The sequence below is a fragment of the Aspergillus chevalieri genome, chromosome 1 (assembly GCF_016861735.1).
Source record: "Aspergillus chevalieri M1 DNA, chromosome 1, nearly complete sequence".
Lineage (NCBI taxonomy): Eukaryota > Fungi > Ascomycota > Eurotiomycetes > Eurotiales > Aspergillaceae > Aspergillus > Aspergillus chevalieri.
In genome coordinates this window covers 2850158-2869594 of record NC_057362.1, presented here as the reverse complement: position 1 = coordinate 2869594, position 19437 = coordinate 2850158, and the positions used below count along the sequence as shown (strand labels likewise).

General features: G+C 46.7%; 4 protein-coding genes across 4 annotated transcripts; 2 read left to right on the top strand and 2 right to left on the bottom strand.

The window, feature by feature from the left end:
• Positions 1-738: 738 nt before the first annotated feature.
• Positions 739-1389, bottom strand: ACHE_10982S (uncharacterized protein; the record flags this gene model as incomplete). The annotated part of the gene is made up of 1 exon (XM_043285319.1): positions 739-1389. One exon carries the CDS (start codon positions 1387-1389, stop codon positions 739-741), a length of 651 nt encoding a protein of 216 aa, XP_043132102.1.
• A 372-nt stretch (positions 1390-1761) lies between these two features.
• On the bottom strand, positions 1762-2450 carry ACHE_10981S (uncharacterized protein; the record flags this gene model as incomplete). Its single annotated transcript, XM_043285308.1, has 2 exons — positions 1762-2370; positions 2418-2450. 2 exons carry the CDS (start codon positions 2448-2450, stop codon positions 1762-1764), a joined length of 642 nt encoding a protein of 213 aa, XP_043132101.1.
• Positions 2451-3573: 1123 nt separating this feature from the next.
• ACHE_10980A (uncharacterized protein) lies at positions 3574-4278 on the top strand (the record flags this gene model as incomplete). Its single annotated transcript, XM_043285297.1, has 1 exon — positions 3574-4278. The coding sequence occupies one exon, from the start codon at positions 3574-3576 to the stop codon at positions 4276-4278; it is 705 nt and encodes a 234-aa protein (XP_043132100.1).
• A 4975-nt stretch (positions 4279-9253) lies between these two features.
• On the top strand, positions 9254-9583 carry ACHE_10979A (uncharacterized protein; the record flags this gene model as incomplete). The annotated part of the gene is made up of 1 exon (XM_043285285.1): positions 9254-9583. One exon carries the CDS (start codon positions 9254-9256, stop codon positions 9581-9583), a length of 330 nt encoding a protein of 109 aa, XP_043132099.1.
• Between the last annotated feature and the right edge of the window lie 9854 nt (positions 9584-19437).

The window sequence follows — 19437 nt, the reverse complement described above, 5'->3', positions numbered from 1 at the left end:
TTAGGAGGAAAGAGGTGCGGCGAGTTATATCAGGCTAGTACATGAGCAAATGTGCCGTGTGCCATCACATTTAAACTTTCGTAGCTGTATCTCTTCATCAATCAATGGCCTATCAGACCAACGCAGACTAAGGAGCGAGGCAGGATTGATATCCCAGTCACATACAAATCAGCGCCAATTAACTCTGACGCGTCCGCCTCTCAACCCGTACTTTTGCGTCTTCTAATTCTTTATATAGTAACTTACAGACTAGGAAAACTTGGGTTGTTGTCGCTTACCAATCGTCTCATTTAGGGGGAAATTTTATACAGTTCTGGGTATATAATGTCCTTTGGTGTGTTCAAGACCGTCTGGGTCGGCATTAAAGTTGGAGGGTATAGGGGAGAAATGTTCACGCACGCCCAGTGTTATTATGACTGGTCGACATTTATGTCTAAAGAAGATTTGGCATTAGTGTCTCCATCTTCCGGATGGTGCTGGACGGATCACCAACTACGCCGTGTTCCTGGCGCAGTGGTTCATCAAATCAGCAGACCGTCCTAAGCGCTGTGCCTGAGGCCAACTGTGCCGCAATCACTGTGGGGCTCGGATAGAATGCTATCAACAACAATCAGATTAAAGTAAGGCGAATGGCTTTTAAGCTCAGAGCATAGGTCCTACGAAATATGTTGTGTACAGAAACACCAAACGAATCGACTTCGTTACATCGGTCCACTTCATTGGCAAATCAGTGGATGTTTATCCTTCTCTACTCATTCCACATTTGCCTCGCTCGTGCCCGGTTTTACTGTCCGCCCATGCCAACGCTCCTATCCTCAATCCTTTAATTTTAGGATAACTGCCTTCCTTTTTCAAAATAGAGATCAACTTCTTGAATTGAGCGTTACAGAGGTGTAGAATCCGTGGTAGCTCGGGAATCAATGCAAGTGAAATTCCCGGGATGCAAGTTTCACGTTCGATTTTGCGGAGCTTTTGGCCAGACTCAACCCAGCCCCGGCATTGACATGTGTTTAGGAGACGTTGTTCATGAATGAAAGCCTGCCACTGGACATAGTTGTGGAATCGGTTGCTGTAAACTGCCCATTCTAAAGGTTCATTTCTTGTACGCGCGAGCCATCCATCATATAGCAACGCCAGATGCTCAATAGCAAGTAAGCGTTTGAATTGGTTGTCGATGGTAAAACTCCCCTTCTTTATATCCAAAAGAAAGAAAGTTTGTGGATCGTGACGTCCGCACATGACGATGAATCCAACAATGAGGGTCTGATCACCACGGAAAAAAGCGCTCGCTGAGTCTGATTGATTCTCTACTCGGTCAAGGACGGGCTCAGCCTCGACTCGACAGCCGGGTTTCTTAGCCGGATATCCATGGCTATCCAGTCTATACATCAAAAGTAGAAAGAACAAAAAGGAATAGCTTGAAAGATGCAGTGATGTTGGCTTGGCACAAAAGAGACGAAATGAAAAAATTGGAAAGGATGAAAAGCGGAAAAAACAGGAATCCTGATCTAGCTGGAAAGGGAAGGCGAATGGAGTTCTTTGTTGATAACCAATAGGGTCATGATCCGTCGAGTTTGGGAAGCCGGATGCCGATAGCCAGCGAGGAAACCTTGCAGGGAGTGTGCGTGGAATATCATTCTGTAAATGATGGGTGTTATCCGGTGAATGGAGCACTATGGGGCACCATGCATGCCTCTTCTTGGCGAGACTTGATAACGTAACAGCTCTAGACCCATGAGCCCGCCCTTGCACATACCACTCTCAGAGCCTTTCTGAAAGCTGAGAAGCGGTGATCCGCTTTGCTCTACTTTCATTGAGCATGCATTGAAGCAGGCCAAGCCTCTCAGGCAATTTCTGACAAATGCGCCGGATTTCAAGCTTCCAATTAGTCATTGCCAATAGTGTTTTCGGGTCACCTTCCTCTATTTTTTGGATGATCCAGGAGTGTTTGGGCAGTGGGATAAAGCCGAACACAAAAAGCATAGTAACTCCTAGGGCCCATATATCATCAGGCGCGGACCGTATCTTCCCCACCATAATGTCTGGGGAAATGTAGGATGGCGTGCCGTTATAGTGCATTTTAGGACCAATTGTGGCTATTCCAAAGTCACAGAGAACTGCCCTCCTGCGACCTCCCTTTGGAAGCAGAATGACAATGTTCTCTGGTTTGAGGTCATGATGGTTCACATTATGTTTGTGAAGGTGTTTCAAGCCTTCAACCGCATCTTGCCATATATCATAGCCCTGGGATTCCGTCATCTGGGAAAAGCCGTTTTCAGTGACCATTTTACTGAGATCGCGTCCCGCAATGTAATCAATGTATAAAGTCAGACGCGAACCATCCATGTCCCTTAAATTTGTAATGTGCTCCTATTGAATCAGCGATGCGTTAGATTAGTCATTGGGAAAGAACATACAATTTGAAATGGCCTTAGATAAGCCAATATCATCTTCTCATGTTCCCAATTTTGAGCCGCAGATACCAAATCATTTTTCTTATATACTTTGGCTGTAACGACTATTCCACAGTGTCGAACTGTCAATATCTCAGCTCTCTGGGTGCAAGCAATGCGTTTGATTTCCATGCCACATTTGCTGATGAGGTTTTGTGAGGGCCCGCCGCGGACAGGCAATCCTTGGTTAATATCAGGATTGCGTGGTGGGACAATCACAAAAAATTTGAGTCCTCGTCCAAGCGTCAGGTACCATTTACCTTCGCCGATAGAAATGGCCCATTTACCCTTTTTTTGTTTTGGCAAGATTTTTACCTCTGGGTCGCGCTCGTTTATGTTTTGCACAGTGAAAGTTGTTGTTGATGGATTGCACACAATGATGGCAGCGTTGTCAGGATCAGGAATGAGTCGGCAATGCAGGTAGTTTACCCAACATTCCTTCTCTTTAATTGTGTGCATAACAATGTCATTGTTATCACCTGTGCCAAGAGTGTACTGACTTTTCTCCAATGTTGGTGCTAGCCTGAGTACGTTGAAAACTCCAGCTGTCTGGACCGAGCTGGGATTCTGTAAGTCAGATATGTATGGTGGGATTGTTGCGAAAGCTTGTCTTTTCGTGTTTGCCCACAATTTAGAAGAGGAGACTGCTGAGTCCGACAATGGAATGAGATATATTGGAGCATCAACAGGTCGCTCCTTGCAATTGCAAGTATCTGGAGGCGGCGAGGGAAGACTCATTGTGTATTTCACTTTGAATATTGTATTTGAGGAAAATTAGGGTCCTAGATCTTTGTTTCACGCGTGATATCTGCTAGGGGGTGGTGGTCGGATCGGTAGTCGATTGTCACAGGCCATAAAACGCCACTATAGGGGAAAAAGAATTTGGAGACAAACATCTAATGAAACAATGAGGTAGTTACGCACATATATATATTTATATATTTGACTAGTTATCATGACACATGTGTTTACGTTTTATCCAACGCGTACTATTGTTTCAGCCTCGGTCCGGTTATTATTCCGCCTCAGGGGTATGGATCGCAGGTAACGCGATACCACCTGCTAGCACCACACTCCAACTCACTTGGATACATACACTTCCACAATTACAACTCGCATCATGAATCCCACTTTACACTCCAGTCCTCCACCTACCCAAATAACCTACACTGAGCATCCTGTTGAACTCAAAGAATGCAGAGAATACCTTGAGAGACTAGGCATGTCGCCGGACGAAGCTGAGACTCTGCTGTCATCTAATCGGCGGGAATCTTGCTATGTCGACAACCCGCATTTTGTCAACATCATGGAACAGCTCATTAGGACCGGAAAGTACGGAGAAATGAGCAACTATGATATTAACGCATTGAAAATTGAATGGCAGAAGAGAAACGAGGGGTTGGAAGCGCAGTTCAATGATGTTCAGACAAAATTTCTTCTGAATTCTATTGACTACTTATCAACCAAAAATAATGAAGATGCTGTCACATATATGATGAGATTTATTCGAAGTGGAGCAAACAATTATCGCATTAAATTTGTTACATATGTGCTTCCCATACTATTGAGCAATCCTCCTACTCCGATCCCTACTCATCAACATCCAACCGCCGAAGACCCGCGTACTACTCAAACGCCCAACAATTCTAAGAAACGTGCTCCGAAATCCAAAGCCCAACCAGCGAATGTCAATCTACGAAGGAGTACGCGCATTAAGCGCCTGCAAGAAAATTCGAAGAAGCCTGCATCACCCCTGCCGACCCGCCGTCAGAACAAAAAGGGGAAACAAGTGAAAGAGGGGAGACAAGTTCATCGGAGATTATGATACAGAGACCGCCATGGCATTGCGCAACATCATTTACTAGCCTTGTGTGTGTAAATTCAACCGAGCGACATTCTGGGATTATCGTTGTAAGATATCACATTGGATATAATCTTGAACTCAGGTTCCCTTGGATAACTGGATGCTGCGATTATGCATGAAATTGTCGATATCAGACATACCATTGATCAAAATTCTCTTCCCACGCTACCTACTCCGCGCACTTTTCGGCAGAAGATTAACTACCCAGAATACTGGATATCTGCCGGATTGTAGTGGGCCGCAAATCACAGATCATGCAAATGCAACATGGCCCCGCTTCCTACGTGACGACAACTGCGCCCAACCAAGTCCAGTCTGGTCTAATTAAGTTGTAATACGCTCAATATGCTTTTCAGTATCCCTTGTGCCCGAGAGCTTGAGAAAGCCTCTTGTCTTGATTCCTTTGCCGATTAGAACGTCAGGCAGACAATAGAGGGTATCTGTTAGAACTATCAGAGTTGATGAGAGGTCCCTCGCCACTGTACATGGCTGTCTGATCACTAATATTATTCTTGTATTATGTGCCTGTTATTGAAGATGCATGTTACTTTGTACAACATTATTGCTAGGTTTTCATGAAAACCGGTTACCGTTATTCCCATCTAGCTACAGAGCCTTGATGACAAGGGGTGACCCTGTTGTTAACAGAAAGCTATATTTCCATGAATGGCCGAAATTGCCTTCCGCATGAGATCATTCTCTGGCGAATGGTAATTTCATACGTATATTCACTCCTATGATTTGAAAAATTGTACTGGCTCTTTTCTCGCACTGTAGAAAACCATGTGGCTTCATATCAGAGCTTAGTCTGTTTTCAGTCGAGGTTGCTGTTCCCTGGAAGCGATTACGCAATTATGCTCATTCTTATTTACTATTCCGAGCCCGTGACAGGAACCCTCCTTGTTTGTGGAGGGGAAGGTAGGGGTAGTTGTCGGCTAGGATTGATCGGTTGATTGATTTATTCGTTCTCATTCTTTTTAGGCCATCAGCCAATTAATGGCAGCACACTGCATGACGGTTGGGATGACCGCTATTCTATCTTTATTTCAGCTGCCCTAACCTGGTAAGTGTGTGGTAAGGTCCCATATTGACTGAGGAGCCATGCCTTGAACAGGAATTCGACTGCTCTCCACACCACTTCAGGTCTCACTTGTGACCACTAAGGTGATTCAACAGCTGAAGGAGATCGCAGCGTTGAAGTAGCAGCCCTTAGAGATATAGATCGTGGCTGTCCTTCTGCCAAAGGTGCTTTTTTCCATATTCACGTCTTGCATCATTTGAACCATTAACTGATTGCAAACAAGAACTCGCACAGTTATTGATCTGATGTTCCATGATGGAATGCCTCCCTATCAGAACATCGAAGTCGCATCCGCTTACTACTAAAAAAGAGATGAGGTAGCTCTGAGTTTTTCCGCAAAAACACCACCGACAGTTCACTATGCCTGTTGGCTTGAGATCTGCCTGACCAGATACCCTGAGCAACTTGGTCATATCGCAGTTCTTTTTCCAAGTCCAGTAACCTGTACACCTCGTCATCCATCACGTTGACTTCAGTGTCCGGTTCGAGTACCAGGAGGCGTCTTATCTGGCCGCAGTCGGCCTTCCATATGAGGATATCGAAGGTTTATGTTCGCGTGGATATGGTGGGGGCGACGGAGACTGCTGAATGTGCCAACAGCAAAAACGGTCCCATTTCAACTCTCGCGAGGTCCCTCCTAGTGGGGCTTGTGCGCCTGTCTTTGCCTTTTCATCTTGATAGCAAATTTCAATTTGCAATTCTTGAGCCCTATTCACATCCTGTCCCAAATTCGTTTCTCTTTTGATGTCATGATATTTGAGCTCTCCCTTCTTTCTCCAGGATCGAAAAACACTATATTCTGTAGAATTTCATCAGTTTCCTTGTTTTACCACCATACAAATAATTTTCTTGGTATGTAGATGCGTACTTCGCCGTCCTTGAGGAAGAAACCAGGTAGGGGACTCACTCCACGGCCGAGGCATCGGTACTCCACACAAGCTCTTCTCGTAGTCATTTAGCTGTCTATGTGTAAAAGTGCCCTGTTCTCATCTTCGAGGCAAATAAAAACGATTGAAAGTAATTATATATACAGTACCGTACCACAGGGATGTACGAATTAGTAAGGGGGCAGTGCAGAGTTTATTGTTTATTGGTTAACAAAAAGTACAAGGCTGTAATATCAAGGATGATCCTTATAGACCTTACTTCAAGCATTCAAACAGTCGGCGAGAATTGGGTTACAACTTTGTGAAAAGGCATTCCGAGCTTTCGACCCGATTCTCTAGGCGCTATAATTACGAGCGTGCAAAGTGTGAAGACCCAAAAATCATTCAAGAGTGGTTTGATTGTGTGCAACATACAATACTTCAATATGGCATTGACCCTGATGATATCTACAACTTCGATGAGACTGGCTTTGCAATGGGCTTAACTGCAACTGCAAAAGTGATTACAAGGTCTGAATACTATGGTCGGCGACCCCTTTTATAACCTGGAAATCGTGAATGGGCCACTGCAATTGAGGCAATAAGCGCGTCAGGCTGGGCCTTGCCTCCATGCATCATTTTCAAAGGCAAGGTCTTTATTGAGGGTTGGTTTGTCGGGCTTCGCACACCATGAACGCTGGGGTTGGTTTACAGATCCTCTTATTGATGTTCTTTCTTCATCAATGTCTGAGGCCAAACAGCAACGTGTTTCAAAGGTGTCAATTGGTGACCACACTTTCCATGTTATAAAAGCATTTCACCCAGCCAAAATTTCTTACGAAGATGGTCAGGAGAAACAAGTTATTGACAACCTCCTTCGCGACATATTCTCAAAGGTTTTTTCTGGCTATGGCAAATCAAAAGCCCTTTACAAAAAGAGCCTGAAAGACAAACTCGATGCTACTGCTACCAAACTTCACAAGATAGGGCTCAAGTACTTGGATTTGATGTCTCGCTATGAGAGATTTGAACCATCAGTATTCGCAAGTTGGGCTCATGAAGTAAAGGGTGACAGCTTTTCTGAGCTGAAACGTTCCATGCCAGAGATTCTTATATCGGTTAAGAAACTTCAAGAAGAGCAGCTTTAAGCAGCCTCCACTCTTAAAATATATTTTGTTTTTCTTTTTGCGACGGTCTCGTTCACTATGTCTTATCTCGCGAAATACTTAACATGAGGAGGGGAAAGAAAGAAAGCTGGGCCTGCCAGCATCGGACTATCTAATGTGTGAATGGGTCTGGCCCTACCCCAAACAGAACAAAGAGATTAACACATGGATCAAACATGTCATTGTTGAATTTTAATTATCAATTCCATCATGCTAAATTGAGGCTGGCCTATCTTGCACAGATGTTTCTGGCTCTGACACTGAGCCCTTTATTTCGGCGGCGGTGGCGGTATACCAGGTTTCTTTATCCCCGTTGTATCATATGCGCCTCTCCCCATGACAGGAGGTAATTGCCTGATTGCAGATGCGCTTGCTGTATCAAGGTATCTTAAAAGTGGTAAGTTACACATGAAATTGAGTGCCGAGTGTAATATTTTGGCTCACCTGTAGAGCAGATGAAAGTATGGCTTGTTGTTTGAATCTTCCCATAGATCCAAGTGTTTCCGTTAGGCTCATATCGTTCGTCAAATCAGGGGCCAGCGGCCAACACTTACCGCTAGCGGACACTTTTCTATATATACACTGGGACTGGCAGCGTTGTATAATATCCCGGAGCTTGGAGCACAGTGGCTTCTTCGTTGAGCTTTAATGCTGAATGCGTGCGAGGGCTTTGGCATACTACAACGCCTGCCTCTCTGTTAGGGTTTCGGGGTCCGACAGTGTCCCAGAAACGAGTATGTGGTGGATGCTGGATGTCGATATCTTCGCCCCACGAAAATGTAGGGGAATAGGATCGGTCTCTGTTCGCGCCTTGTGGGTTTGGTAGGAGATGTTTCACCCAGCGAATTAAAGGCAAATAAAGGCAAGCCATATAAGACAATGAAATAGTTTGGTCAATTGTTGATGGTAGAACATAAAGGCTATGGTTCAATACAAAGGAACCAAAAAGAGGCATGACTTCGTATTTATCTTTTTCAAAATGACTCGGTGGTGGTAAGTCGTTTCTTTACAAGGCTCAATGTAGACCTGGTAGTAACCTGGCTAATTTTGGACAACTCTACGTCAGTCTCGTCCTGTCTTGTCCCATCCTGTCCTGTCCTGTCCTGTCCTGTCCTGTCCCGTCGCGTCATGAATAATCCATTCAATCCATACCTGAGCTCAACTGGACAATTAGCGGTAAATTTCTCTACCTTTACCTGGTTTCTTTAGCCGCATCCCCTTATGCGGAAGCTTGCAGCTGGATGTCTGAAAGTTCGCAGGTCCCAAAGTGACTGCGGCGTAGGGCGTTCACACACACAGCGCCTAGCGTAGGGCGGTGATTCGCTTAATCACTATGCTGGGGACACGCCGGGACCCCGAAAAGGTGTCTTTACTCTCTAGCATCACGCCAAGCGACGGGCGGCACTTGGAGATAATAATCATACACGACATAGTTACTATATCTAGGTAATATGTTACTTACGAATGTGCTTCCGATCACGTGTCACTTTGGGGTCGCAAAGAATTGTCTATTTAAACGCCAACTCTCCTCTTTGGACACAAAACAATTTTCGGTTTCCTTCACAGCCAACCAAGACCTGTCGCAATCGAATAATTCCCTTTTTTAATCATTTTATTTTCGCGTCGTTTATAAACTGTCTTCACAAGAAGCCTCGGCTTAACTGCTGGCAAGTAAAATTGCTGCTGTATCGAATATTGGTACATACGCTAAAAACCCTCTCTTGTAAGTAACACTCCCCAAAGTCCCATCAATATGCTGTACCAAAAGTCCATTAATAACTATGGCTACATGCTGACAAATATGAACAAAAACAGCATTGATTATGGCAGTCTTAGCTTCGTTCAGTGTGGAAGCCGACCATTGGTATAATGATGATGAGGCCAAGGAGGTTCTGAAGGGTGCTCAGGATGGCATAAAGAAGGCCATTCAGCAAAATAAACTGGAAGTCGAATGGCTTGTCATGGGCTTCCCATTCGGGATTGGCTCGCACTATCTCATGGAAGTTCTTTTCAATGGGCCGCCCGAGTTGCTGGAAGGGGTCCCTCAAGGCAAACCTGGAGTGATAGGAGACCCGGTTCTTCATGACTGGAAGGCTGGCAAGGTAGCTGCAGAGAGCAGATTTAGATCTCGTGATTATATTATCCAGATATGAGCGCCAGGTGCTCAGCTGGGTCACAGAAAGCATGTAGCTATCAGCTGGACTACGCATACGCGAAATTCCACGATAGTACCTTCATCATAAATAAATACATATCTGTCACGAGCTCGGAATAGTAGATAATAATGAACTGAATTCCTATCTAGACTATTGTAGCCATCGACGAGAATTGTCACAGGCTGCGCCTGTAGAATAAATGATATGTTATTCGGAGAGATGATCGGAGGGGTTACCAGACTACCTACCCCGCACGGCGTACATTTGTATATAAAGCTGTCCGATCGGACATTCGTTCTCCTGTTCTTCAACGAAATCTTTTGTGAGATAGCTAGTCATTAGTACTACGGGCTTAGCCCATAACAAGAATATCGAATCTGAAGAAGACAAGAAAAGAGGAAGAGTCTATTTACACAAAGAAGTCTTATATATGGTTGTGTGTGGCCTCGCTAAGCAGCTTTTTGTCTCAATTGCTTTCATGGCATTGTTTGCCATGTTGACAGTGAACGTTAATAAAGGCACTGAGCTGAGGCATCACAATATTCATCAAATTACATTGGAATCATATAAAAATAGGCCTGGATCATGCTTTACCTGTTTATAAATCTACCTTGTTGGTCAAACATGTATAGCTTACCGTAATACGGCGTCCTAAACTAGCAGCATGGGGCATAAAATGTGAAATAACATAAGTTATCAGGATATGTGCAGAAAGATGATGATGTACATAGTGACTACCACTACAGCGGCTTACCCAACCCCCCTCCGCCCCCCAGGACCTGCCGCCACTCGGCCTATTAGGCTGACAGATGCGTGTATAAGGTATCTAAAAAGTGTTAAGGATCTGAATTGAATGGCGAGCCCAGTATTGTGGTTAGGGCAGTGCTTACCAATAGTTCCTCCTTATAACGTTAACGTTATGAATTCAGGGAGCAGAGGCGTGTGGCTGATATCAACAAACGCCGCCATCCGAGCAGGCAACCGAAAAGCACTCAGCGCAGCCACGCAGTCCATAGATAAAAAAATTCGCCCTGTAGATAGTTTCTTTTTTCTTTTTTTTCCCCTCAAATTCGATATTCTCGTCTTGGCTACAATAGTTTAGATAGGAATTCAGTTCGTCAGTATCTACTATTCCGAGCCCGTGACAGAATGCATGGAAGAGTTTAGGACAGGAATTTTTTGATGGGTTGGTAATGTCTATGGAGAACCGTGTTAATGCAGTTTTAGAGGCAAAGGGGTGGTATACACATTACTAATACGATTTTTATTTTATTTTATCATTTTATGCTGCTTATTCATAACATATTCGATTATCCAGTAAAAATCTTGATGTTTGGTTGATTTATGTGGAAAAGAAATGTTTTGGTGATCTATATATTTTTTCGTGGTTGCGGGAAATTACGTAGACTTTTGTCCAAGAACTATAGGTTTCTCCGCTTTTGAAGGCATTTTGCCATTTAGAACACTAAGATCGACAGTGGGATAAGTGATTCATTAAGATGATATGGCTGAAATATGTCTTTTCAGGTCACCATCGATTGTTGCCGTGACGAGGGAAAGATATCGCTTGCCAAACCAACACTTGCTCCAAGCTTTTGTCGATGCAGAAGGCGTTTTCCTCTTTTGCCAGGACCTGAAATGGCCTGCTCACTTCGTCGAGCTTCTTGCTGAGGTGTTCAAAGTTCCAGTTTTTTGTTGATAATATTATCATCTCAGGCCAAGGCAACCGGTCGCAAGTGCAATCTGGTCGAACTTGATTCTCAGCCAGCCATTTCTTCCCCAGGATGATGCCATTCTTTTATGCATTTCGCACTACTTTTGACTTTTTCTATGGTAATATTCTTTTGTAACTAGTTGATCGCCGCCAGACTGCCTGTAAATAGGTCTTACAATAAATGGGTTTCCCAGTCAGAGTTCTTCGTCTATAAGGTAGTTAACGGTCTTATATAGGATCCTAGATAGCACACTTTTGCAAGAATCAGAGACCTCGACCATATACGCTTGATATGTACTTTCAACCCTGACTAAGCCGCAACTCCGACACCATATACCATGGCTTGGCATTGGTAGATGGTATACGACTACCATAATAACTACCATCAGGATGGTAGTCTATATGGTATACAAGCGGAGGATATATAAGGACACTCATTCATGCACCTCGTCTAGTTCTTCGCAATCAATCTAGTTAATCAAGCATTGGTTACCTTCTAGTTTCTGACTCGTCCGCACTTAACCAACAACCCAGCATACGTGCTCGGCTAGCCTTGTTTCTCTATCTCGTTACCTTTACCGTTTCTACTTGTTGATTATCTTACGGAGCCTGGAGGGGGCGATATACCCATCGACGCATACGACTTATTGAACCGGACCCGGAGGGGCATTGAGCATACGAATATCTGGAAGACACCTAGGGTAAGTGTCCTGTCTCGAAATACAACTAACTAGAACCCTAGGTACGATACGAGAGAAGCCAGGCTGTGACAGTCATGCTAAATATTTGTATGGTTTCCTGCGCGTGATCTATGTTGCTTAAAGCTTCCTGCATACTAGTGCACACCACTGAACCGTGGAAAGCAGGATTTCCAGGCAACAAACAGTCAAAACTTTTCATGTTCCTACCTTGCTCCTGGTTAACGCACATGCTCAAATTGTGCAAAACTAACCAAGCAGATTAATGCTAATGACCTTGTAATTATCATTCTACTCGGCTTTGTCAGGAACCGATATTCCTTGATGTTGTACATGCTTCCCTGGTGTAAAAGTTAACACCAGATGCCATCAATATAGGGCCCTCGACGACATCTTTGTCAATTAGGGAGGAACTTATAATGAGGACACTCCTAAATTTATAAGCTGGCCCGTCGAGTGAAAGGTGGCCTTCAATCCGATTTGACAAAAGACTCCGGACCTGGTCTTCAAGCCGAATGCGTACTGGCAGCTGGTAACAAATAAAAAGGAAGGCGGAACATATTTTGCGCTATACATTTACAAAAAAAAAAAAAAAAAAAAAAAAAAAACGAAAATGCATGGCTTCTTAAATTTGTGCTCAAATTGCCTAGCACAGGCGATTATATAATTGGACACCTGCTCAGCGTCTTAGCGCTGCTGTTGACAAACGAGATCAACATGGCAAACGATGCCATGCAAACGATCAAGACAAACGGCAGCTTAGCGACACCACACAGCTTCTATGGATTTCTCATGTAAATAGGACTTTCTCCTTTCCTTTTCTCCTCTAGATTCAGCAATCTCTTTTATCTACTAGCTACCGAGCCCTTGACAGCACCCTTGCGTACTTTTGTGATTCGTTTTCACAACGCAGGGTAGCTAAAAGCAAATAATAAACGCTTGAAATGTCTTACAAAACCTTATTCAAAGGTCTTATTCGATCCGCGTTGCCACAACGTGGCGTGAACTTCGTGACTATTCGTTCGGCAGCCAAGAGGCCCTCAACCAGCATCTCCGGGACTCGCCCGGAAATGCTCCGTCACATGAGTATGAGCTCTGCGATCGCTCGTTTGGCAGCCAGGAGGCCCTTGACCAGCATACCCGGGATTCGCCCGCGCATGTTTCATCATATGAGTGTGAGATTTTCGATCGTCAATTCGGCAGTGAGGAGGCTCTCGACCGCGCATACTCTGTCATATAAGTGTGAGCTCTGTGATCGTTCGTTTGGCAGCCAGAAGGCACTCAGCAAGCATCTCCGGTATTCATCCGCACATTTTCAGCTGCCAGAAACGCCACTGAACATGTTTTTCCAATCCTTTGACGGCTTTAAATTTGATCCTAATTTGCCACCGAGTGAATCGTATTCATCCTTACAAAGATTCTATGGTTGGCGTAAAGGCGATGAGGACTCAGCCGAAGCTTGGGACCAGTACCAGGAAGCGCTTACTCAAGAGTTCAAACTTTGGTTTGGGGCAGAGGATGACATTGCTGCTTGGCATTCACTTTGTCGCGCTGTGAGGATTGAACCTTTACCAAGAAGCTGTCTTGAATGCGAGAAGGTAGTGTACTATTTCCAGTTGTCTTATAAAGCGACGTCACGTTGACATGAATTTATAGGCCGTGCGAGGGATATACGTAAACATTGTTGACCTGATTGATTGGGCTCGCAGTAGAGGAAATGATAGTGAGATACGGCTCTTCCATAACCTGAAAGAGCTGCAGGTTTATACCCAAAAAACCGGCAAAATCTTTCGGAATAATCTTGACCAGACGGGAAATGGCAATGTAGTCCTGAGACATTTGCTTCGGTTCATATTAAGATAATCAATTGAGAAGGAAATTGAAAGAGGTGGAAAAGCTCTAAGGACATTTCTCACACAGAGTGAATGTTTCTCTAAAGCAAGGATTGATCGGGTTGGTCATACAAGTCAAATAGCAGTGGATCATTCTGAGTGTTGAATGGGCTACGGCTCATATTTGTGCGGCTACCAAGGGAATAATTAACATCATTGTTCATAAAGAGACTCTAAGGGATCTTTCGCTTTGGTTGATATCTGTTGATTCTTACCTAGAGAAAGCGACCGCTGAAAATAGAGCACAGGCAAACAAGAAGTTTCGTGGAGTAAGCAGCATCGGACGACAGTGATGCTGGGTTATACGAGTGTTCTATTAGATCTGATCGGTGATGACGGTGCCCTGCGAGATGCAATGAGGTTGAGACCTGTAAAGCGGGCTCAACAGTGTTTGCCTTGTTTGCATATAGATCTTCCAGGTTCTAGGGTGTTCCATGAAGCTGATCGACCGCTATTCTTGATTGGGAATAGACGTAAGCATCTAATATTGGAGGCCCTCACAAAAATGCGCCTTTTTGCCAACACAGAACATCGTGATCGAAGAGAACAGTTTCATGATATTGAGTAAACCTAATACCGTAACTCTGCCGTCTAATACCAAAGAATACCATGAGCTGTCATTACATTACTAGTCTGCGTTCAATAATTTTACACGCTAGTTCCTTGGTGGTGGGGCCCGAGAAAAGCAAAGCAGTCATCAGGGTAGAAGCAGTTTTCGCTACAGCTGGTTGCAAAAGACTACGGTGAACCGAAACGAAGAATAGAAAGGACCGGAGGCGAAAGCAATCGGAGAACTGCGTTGTGGTTGATACTATTGCAATATAAAACGTCGTTGTGTGCCGAGCGGGAACCAACCCCGGACTGATGGCGGACCCACCCGCGGGGCCTCCCGAGGCCACGCCCACAAACACCCAGGAAACCACCAATTTCTCAGTCGAGGATTTCCAGCCTAGGGTGACCAATATCCCAACGCGAGTCACAAGAAAGAGAGGACGACTCAACGAGAGCTATGCTTCTGAAGAGGGCACCGGCCGGATCACCACCAGGGAGGTGTGGAAGCTTATCGACGACCTGAAGGACATCATCCACCACCAAACCGCACTCATCGAATCTACCAAAGCCGAGCTACAGGAGGTCAAACACGACCAAAACGTCTTTCACGAACAGAACCAGAAACTCCATGAAGAAGTCAAAGCCTTGAGTGCACAACTTGATACTTCCCCACCGGCGCCCTCGGCTAGATCGTGGGCTGCCGTAGCAGCCAGCTCGGGCAATGCGAACCCTCAGCCGAGCTACCAACGCCCTGACAAGGACCAGAAGTGCGTTCGGATCAGCACCCAGCGGTCATTCGTAGATCCAGAGGACAACCAGGCCAACGATGGGAACGCCTTTGGCCGATACCTCCCCACCGACTCTGCAAACTCCTACATTCGTACAGCCCTGTTGAGTGCACCAGCTACGCAAGATGCACAGGTCGCCGGGATTGGCACCACTAAAACCGGATATGTGATTCGCTTTAAGAACCAAACGTCAGCAGAGGCTGCTCGAAACAACACTGAATGGTTGAACGAACTAGGAAACAACACAAAACTGGTAAAGCCAAGGTTCGGCGTCGTCGTACACCGTACCCCAACAGAAGACTTCGATTTGGAAAATGCCAATACGGAAGCTATCACGAAGATTATGGAAGAAAACGACCTAGCAGAGCAGGGATTTCAAATCGAAGAGTTGGCTTGGCTCAAGCGGAAGGACAAAGTGCTAGGGAAATTCGCATCGCTCGGCATCTGGTTTGACTCGGCAGAGGGAGCCGAATACATCCTCAATAACGGCCTCCTTGTTGGCCAAAGACAGATCGGCAGCGTTGAACGCCGTGAAATCAAGAAAAAGAGATGCTTCCGGTGCCAACGTTTCGGACACCTGGCATGGTCGTGCAAGGAGACACCACGCTGCGGCCACTGTGCCGGCCAACACCTTCGTGAACACTGCCCATCCGGCGTACGGCCGCGATGCCTTGACTGCAGCGGTGAGCATCCAACCGGCGATCGTCAGTGCCTGACCCCCGCAACTTTCAACCCCTCGCAATGTTAGAGACCAACCTACGCGTACTACAGCTGAACATCATGAAATCGGGGCCAAGGATGGAAGCGCTCATCAACGACCACCAGAGCCAGAACCTGGATATTCTCTTGATCCAGGAACCGTCGATCACTAGCTATCAAACACACGTTAATCACAGTGCATGGCGGCTATACCGACCAACTGTCGACACGGACGCAGTTCGGTTTCGTAGCCTCGTATATGTTAACCGCAACCTATCAACCTCCTCGCACCGGCAGATTCGGTGCGAACACCCAGACATTACTGCCATCAAGATTTGGACTGCCGACTCCCAAATTCTCCTGTTTTCTGTTTACCTCCCTTCTGTCCCGCTATACGCCCCCGATGAAGGATCAGCAGAACCCATGCTCACAGCAATCCAAAACACAATTTCAATCGCCCGACGGGACGACCGGCGGTCCACGACTGTTATCCTATCAGGAGATTTCAACCGCCATCACCCAATGTGGGGCGGCAACCATATTCAACCGAGATTTATCGAAGACGCATGTGAACTCATCACCTTCTTCCAAGAGCACAATTTACAAACCTGCCTGCCTCGAGGTACAGCTACCTTCTGGCCCCTTAACGACCCAGGAAAAAGCACGACTATCGATCTAACTGTAACGGACCGACCGGGCCTGCTCATCAAATGTCACCTTTACCACGAAAACTACGGGTCGGACCACCGAGCAACATATTCGGAATGGAGCCTTAAACCCTACCACAAGCCCACCGCCAAGGCGAGGAAAGCGTACGAACGAGCAGAGTGGGACAAGATCGGAGCCGAAGTGCTCCAGCGGATGGGCCCATGGAAAGAGATCAAAACGAGACCAGCTCTAGACGAAACAGTCGAACGTCTCACAGAAATCACGATATCTGCCGTGGAGAACCACACCCCAAACCGACGCCCAACCCCCTATTCCAAACGCTGGTTCACGCCAGACCTTAAAGGCCAACAGACCGAGGTCAACCGCTTACGCCGGAAATGGCAAGAGAGCTGTGCGGAATACGGACGAGATCACGCACGCTCAGGGACCCTCTTCCAAGAGATGCAGCAAAAGCGTCGAGCCTGGACCCGTACTATTGAAAAAGTCAAAAAGTCACACTGGAAACAGTTCCTAGACGGAGCTGGGGAAGGAACGCTATGGAAAGCGGCTACCTATATGAAACCGCGAGAGACCTGGGGTTGCATCCCGGCCTTGCACGTTGATTCAAACGAACTGGTGGAGAACGAGGACAAGGCACAAGCATTTCTGGACACTTTCTTCCCCAAAATGGACCAACCCCTCGAAGACCCACCAGTCCAGGCCCCGTTGGAGCTACCCTGGCCACTAATCACGGAACTGGAAATCCAGCGATCTCTTAAAGCAGCCAAAAGCTCCACGGCACCGGGCGAAGACGGTCTACCGACGCTTGTGTGGAAACACCTATGGAAGTATATAGGAAAGCTCATTACCAGAATCTTCACAGCATCAATTAAACTAGGGCACCACCCAAGACGTTGGCGGAGAGCAAAGATCGTGGTGCTGCGGAAACCTGGGAAGCCGGACTACTCGATCCCTGGGGCCTATCGCCCGATCTCACTCCTTAACACACTAGGTAAACTTCTTGAGGCAGTCATGGCTCGACGACTATCGTACCTCGCCGAGAAGCACGGCTTACTACCCGACACACAATTCGGAGGGCGACCGGGCAGGACCACTGAACAAGCCCTGCTAGTCCTTTCCAACGCGATTGACCAAGCTTGGTATAAACATGGAGTAATGACACTCATCGCGTTCGATCTGAAAGGGGCCTTCAACGGAGTCAACAAAATCAGCCTTGACGCCCGCCTCCGAGCAAAGGGAATCCCAGCCGTAGCTAGAAAGTGGATTGCAAGCTTTATGAGCGAACGCTACGCTAGCATAGGATTTGATGACTTCCGTACCGAGGTCGCCCTGCTAGTCAACGCAGGACTGGCGCAGGGCTCACCCCTCTCACCCATTCTGTTCACATTCTTCAACTCCGACCTGGTCGACCAACCAGTCACCTTTCGTGGTGGCGCATCAGCGTTCATTGATGACTACTTCCGCTGGCGAGTAGGCCGCTCAGCCGAAGAGAACCTAGCCAAAATCCAGTCAGAGGATATCCCTCGCATCGAAGCGTGGGCGCAACAGACTGGCTCCTGCTTCGCAGCTGAGAAGACCGAGCTTATCCATATCACCAGGAGAAGAAGCGAGCAACTACAAGGGCAAGTAGTCATAAACGGGAAAACTGTCAAACCATCACCCACGGCGAAGCTACTGGGTGTGATCTTCGACCATGAGTTGCGGTGGAAAGAGCATGTCCAGCAAGCCATCAAACGTGCCACCAAGGTAACCATTGCTCTGGCCGGACTGCGACATCTACGCCCAGAACAGATGCGACAAATTTACCAAGCGTGCGTCACACCAGTGGTAGACTATGCGTCAACGGTCTGGCATGACCCTCTACGTGATAAAACCCACCTGCGCCACCTAAACACAGTGCAAAGGGCCCCTCTGGTTCGTATCCTGTCGGCGTTCAGGACAGTAGCGTCCGCCACTCTAGAAGTGGAAGCACATGTCCTTCCAACACACCTCCGCCTCCGCCGCCGAGCACAATATACCATCGCGAGACTCCACACTCTACCTCGTATTCACCCTATTTGGGGTGCGCTCCTCCGAGCTCAGAGACGAAGGAACAACATTGGAAACTACGCTCGGTTCCCACTGGCGGAAGCTCTAAAGACTATGGACTTACAAAGATTGGATGAACTAGAAACGATTGACCCAAGTCCACTGCCACCGTGGCGAGCTGAACCCTTCGCGGAGATTGAGGTTGGATCGGACCGAGAAACGGCCGTGGAGCGAGCTGAAACTACACGGTCCACATCGGATATTGTTGTCTACTCAGATGCCTCTGGACGCGAGGGTCACCTAGGCGCTGCCGTTGTGGCACTCGACAGCAACTTGGAGACTGTCGAATCTCAACAGATTCAAGTAGGACCAATGGACCGCTGGTCGGTTCATGTAGCGGAGCTTATTGGCATCTTCTACGCTATCAGCACAGTGTTTAAAGTTGCCCATCAGCCCTCAGAAAGCTTAGAAAGGAGACGGAGAACAGCGACAATACTGTGCGACAGCCGATCAGCCTTGCAGGCGACTCAAAATCCGACGATCAAATCTGGACAGCGGATCATCCATGCGATCCTCCAGGCTGCCACAGAGGTCCAAACAAAAGGAATCGCGTTGCGCCTTCAATGGGTGCCAGGGCACTGCGATAACCCTGGAAATGACGCTGCAGATCAACAGGCCAAGGATGCTGCACGCCCAGGCAAGACGCACCCCTTCCGCCCACTACTCTCGAGGGAGAGCGCGCGCCTCCACGGCAATATCCTTAATCAGTGGGAGCAGGAATGGAGGTCATCCAACAAAGGTGGTCACCTAC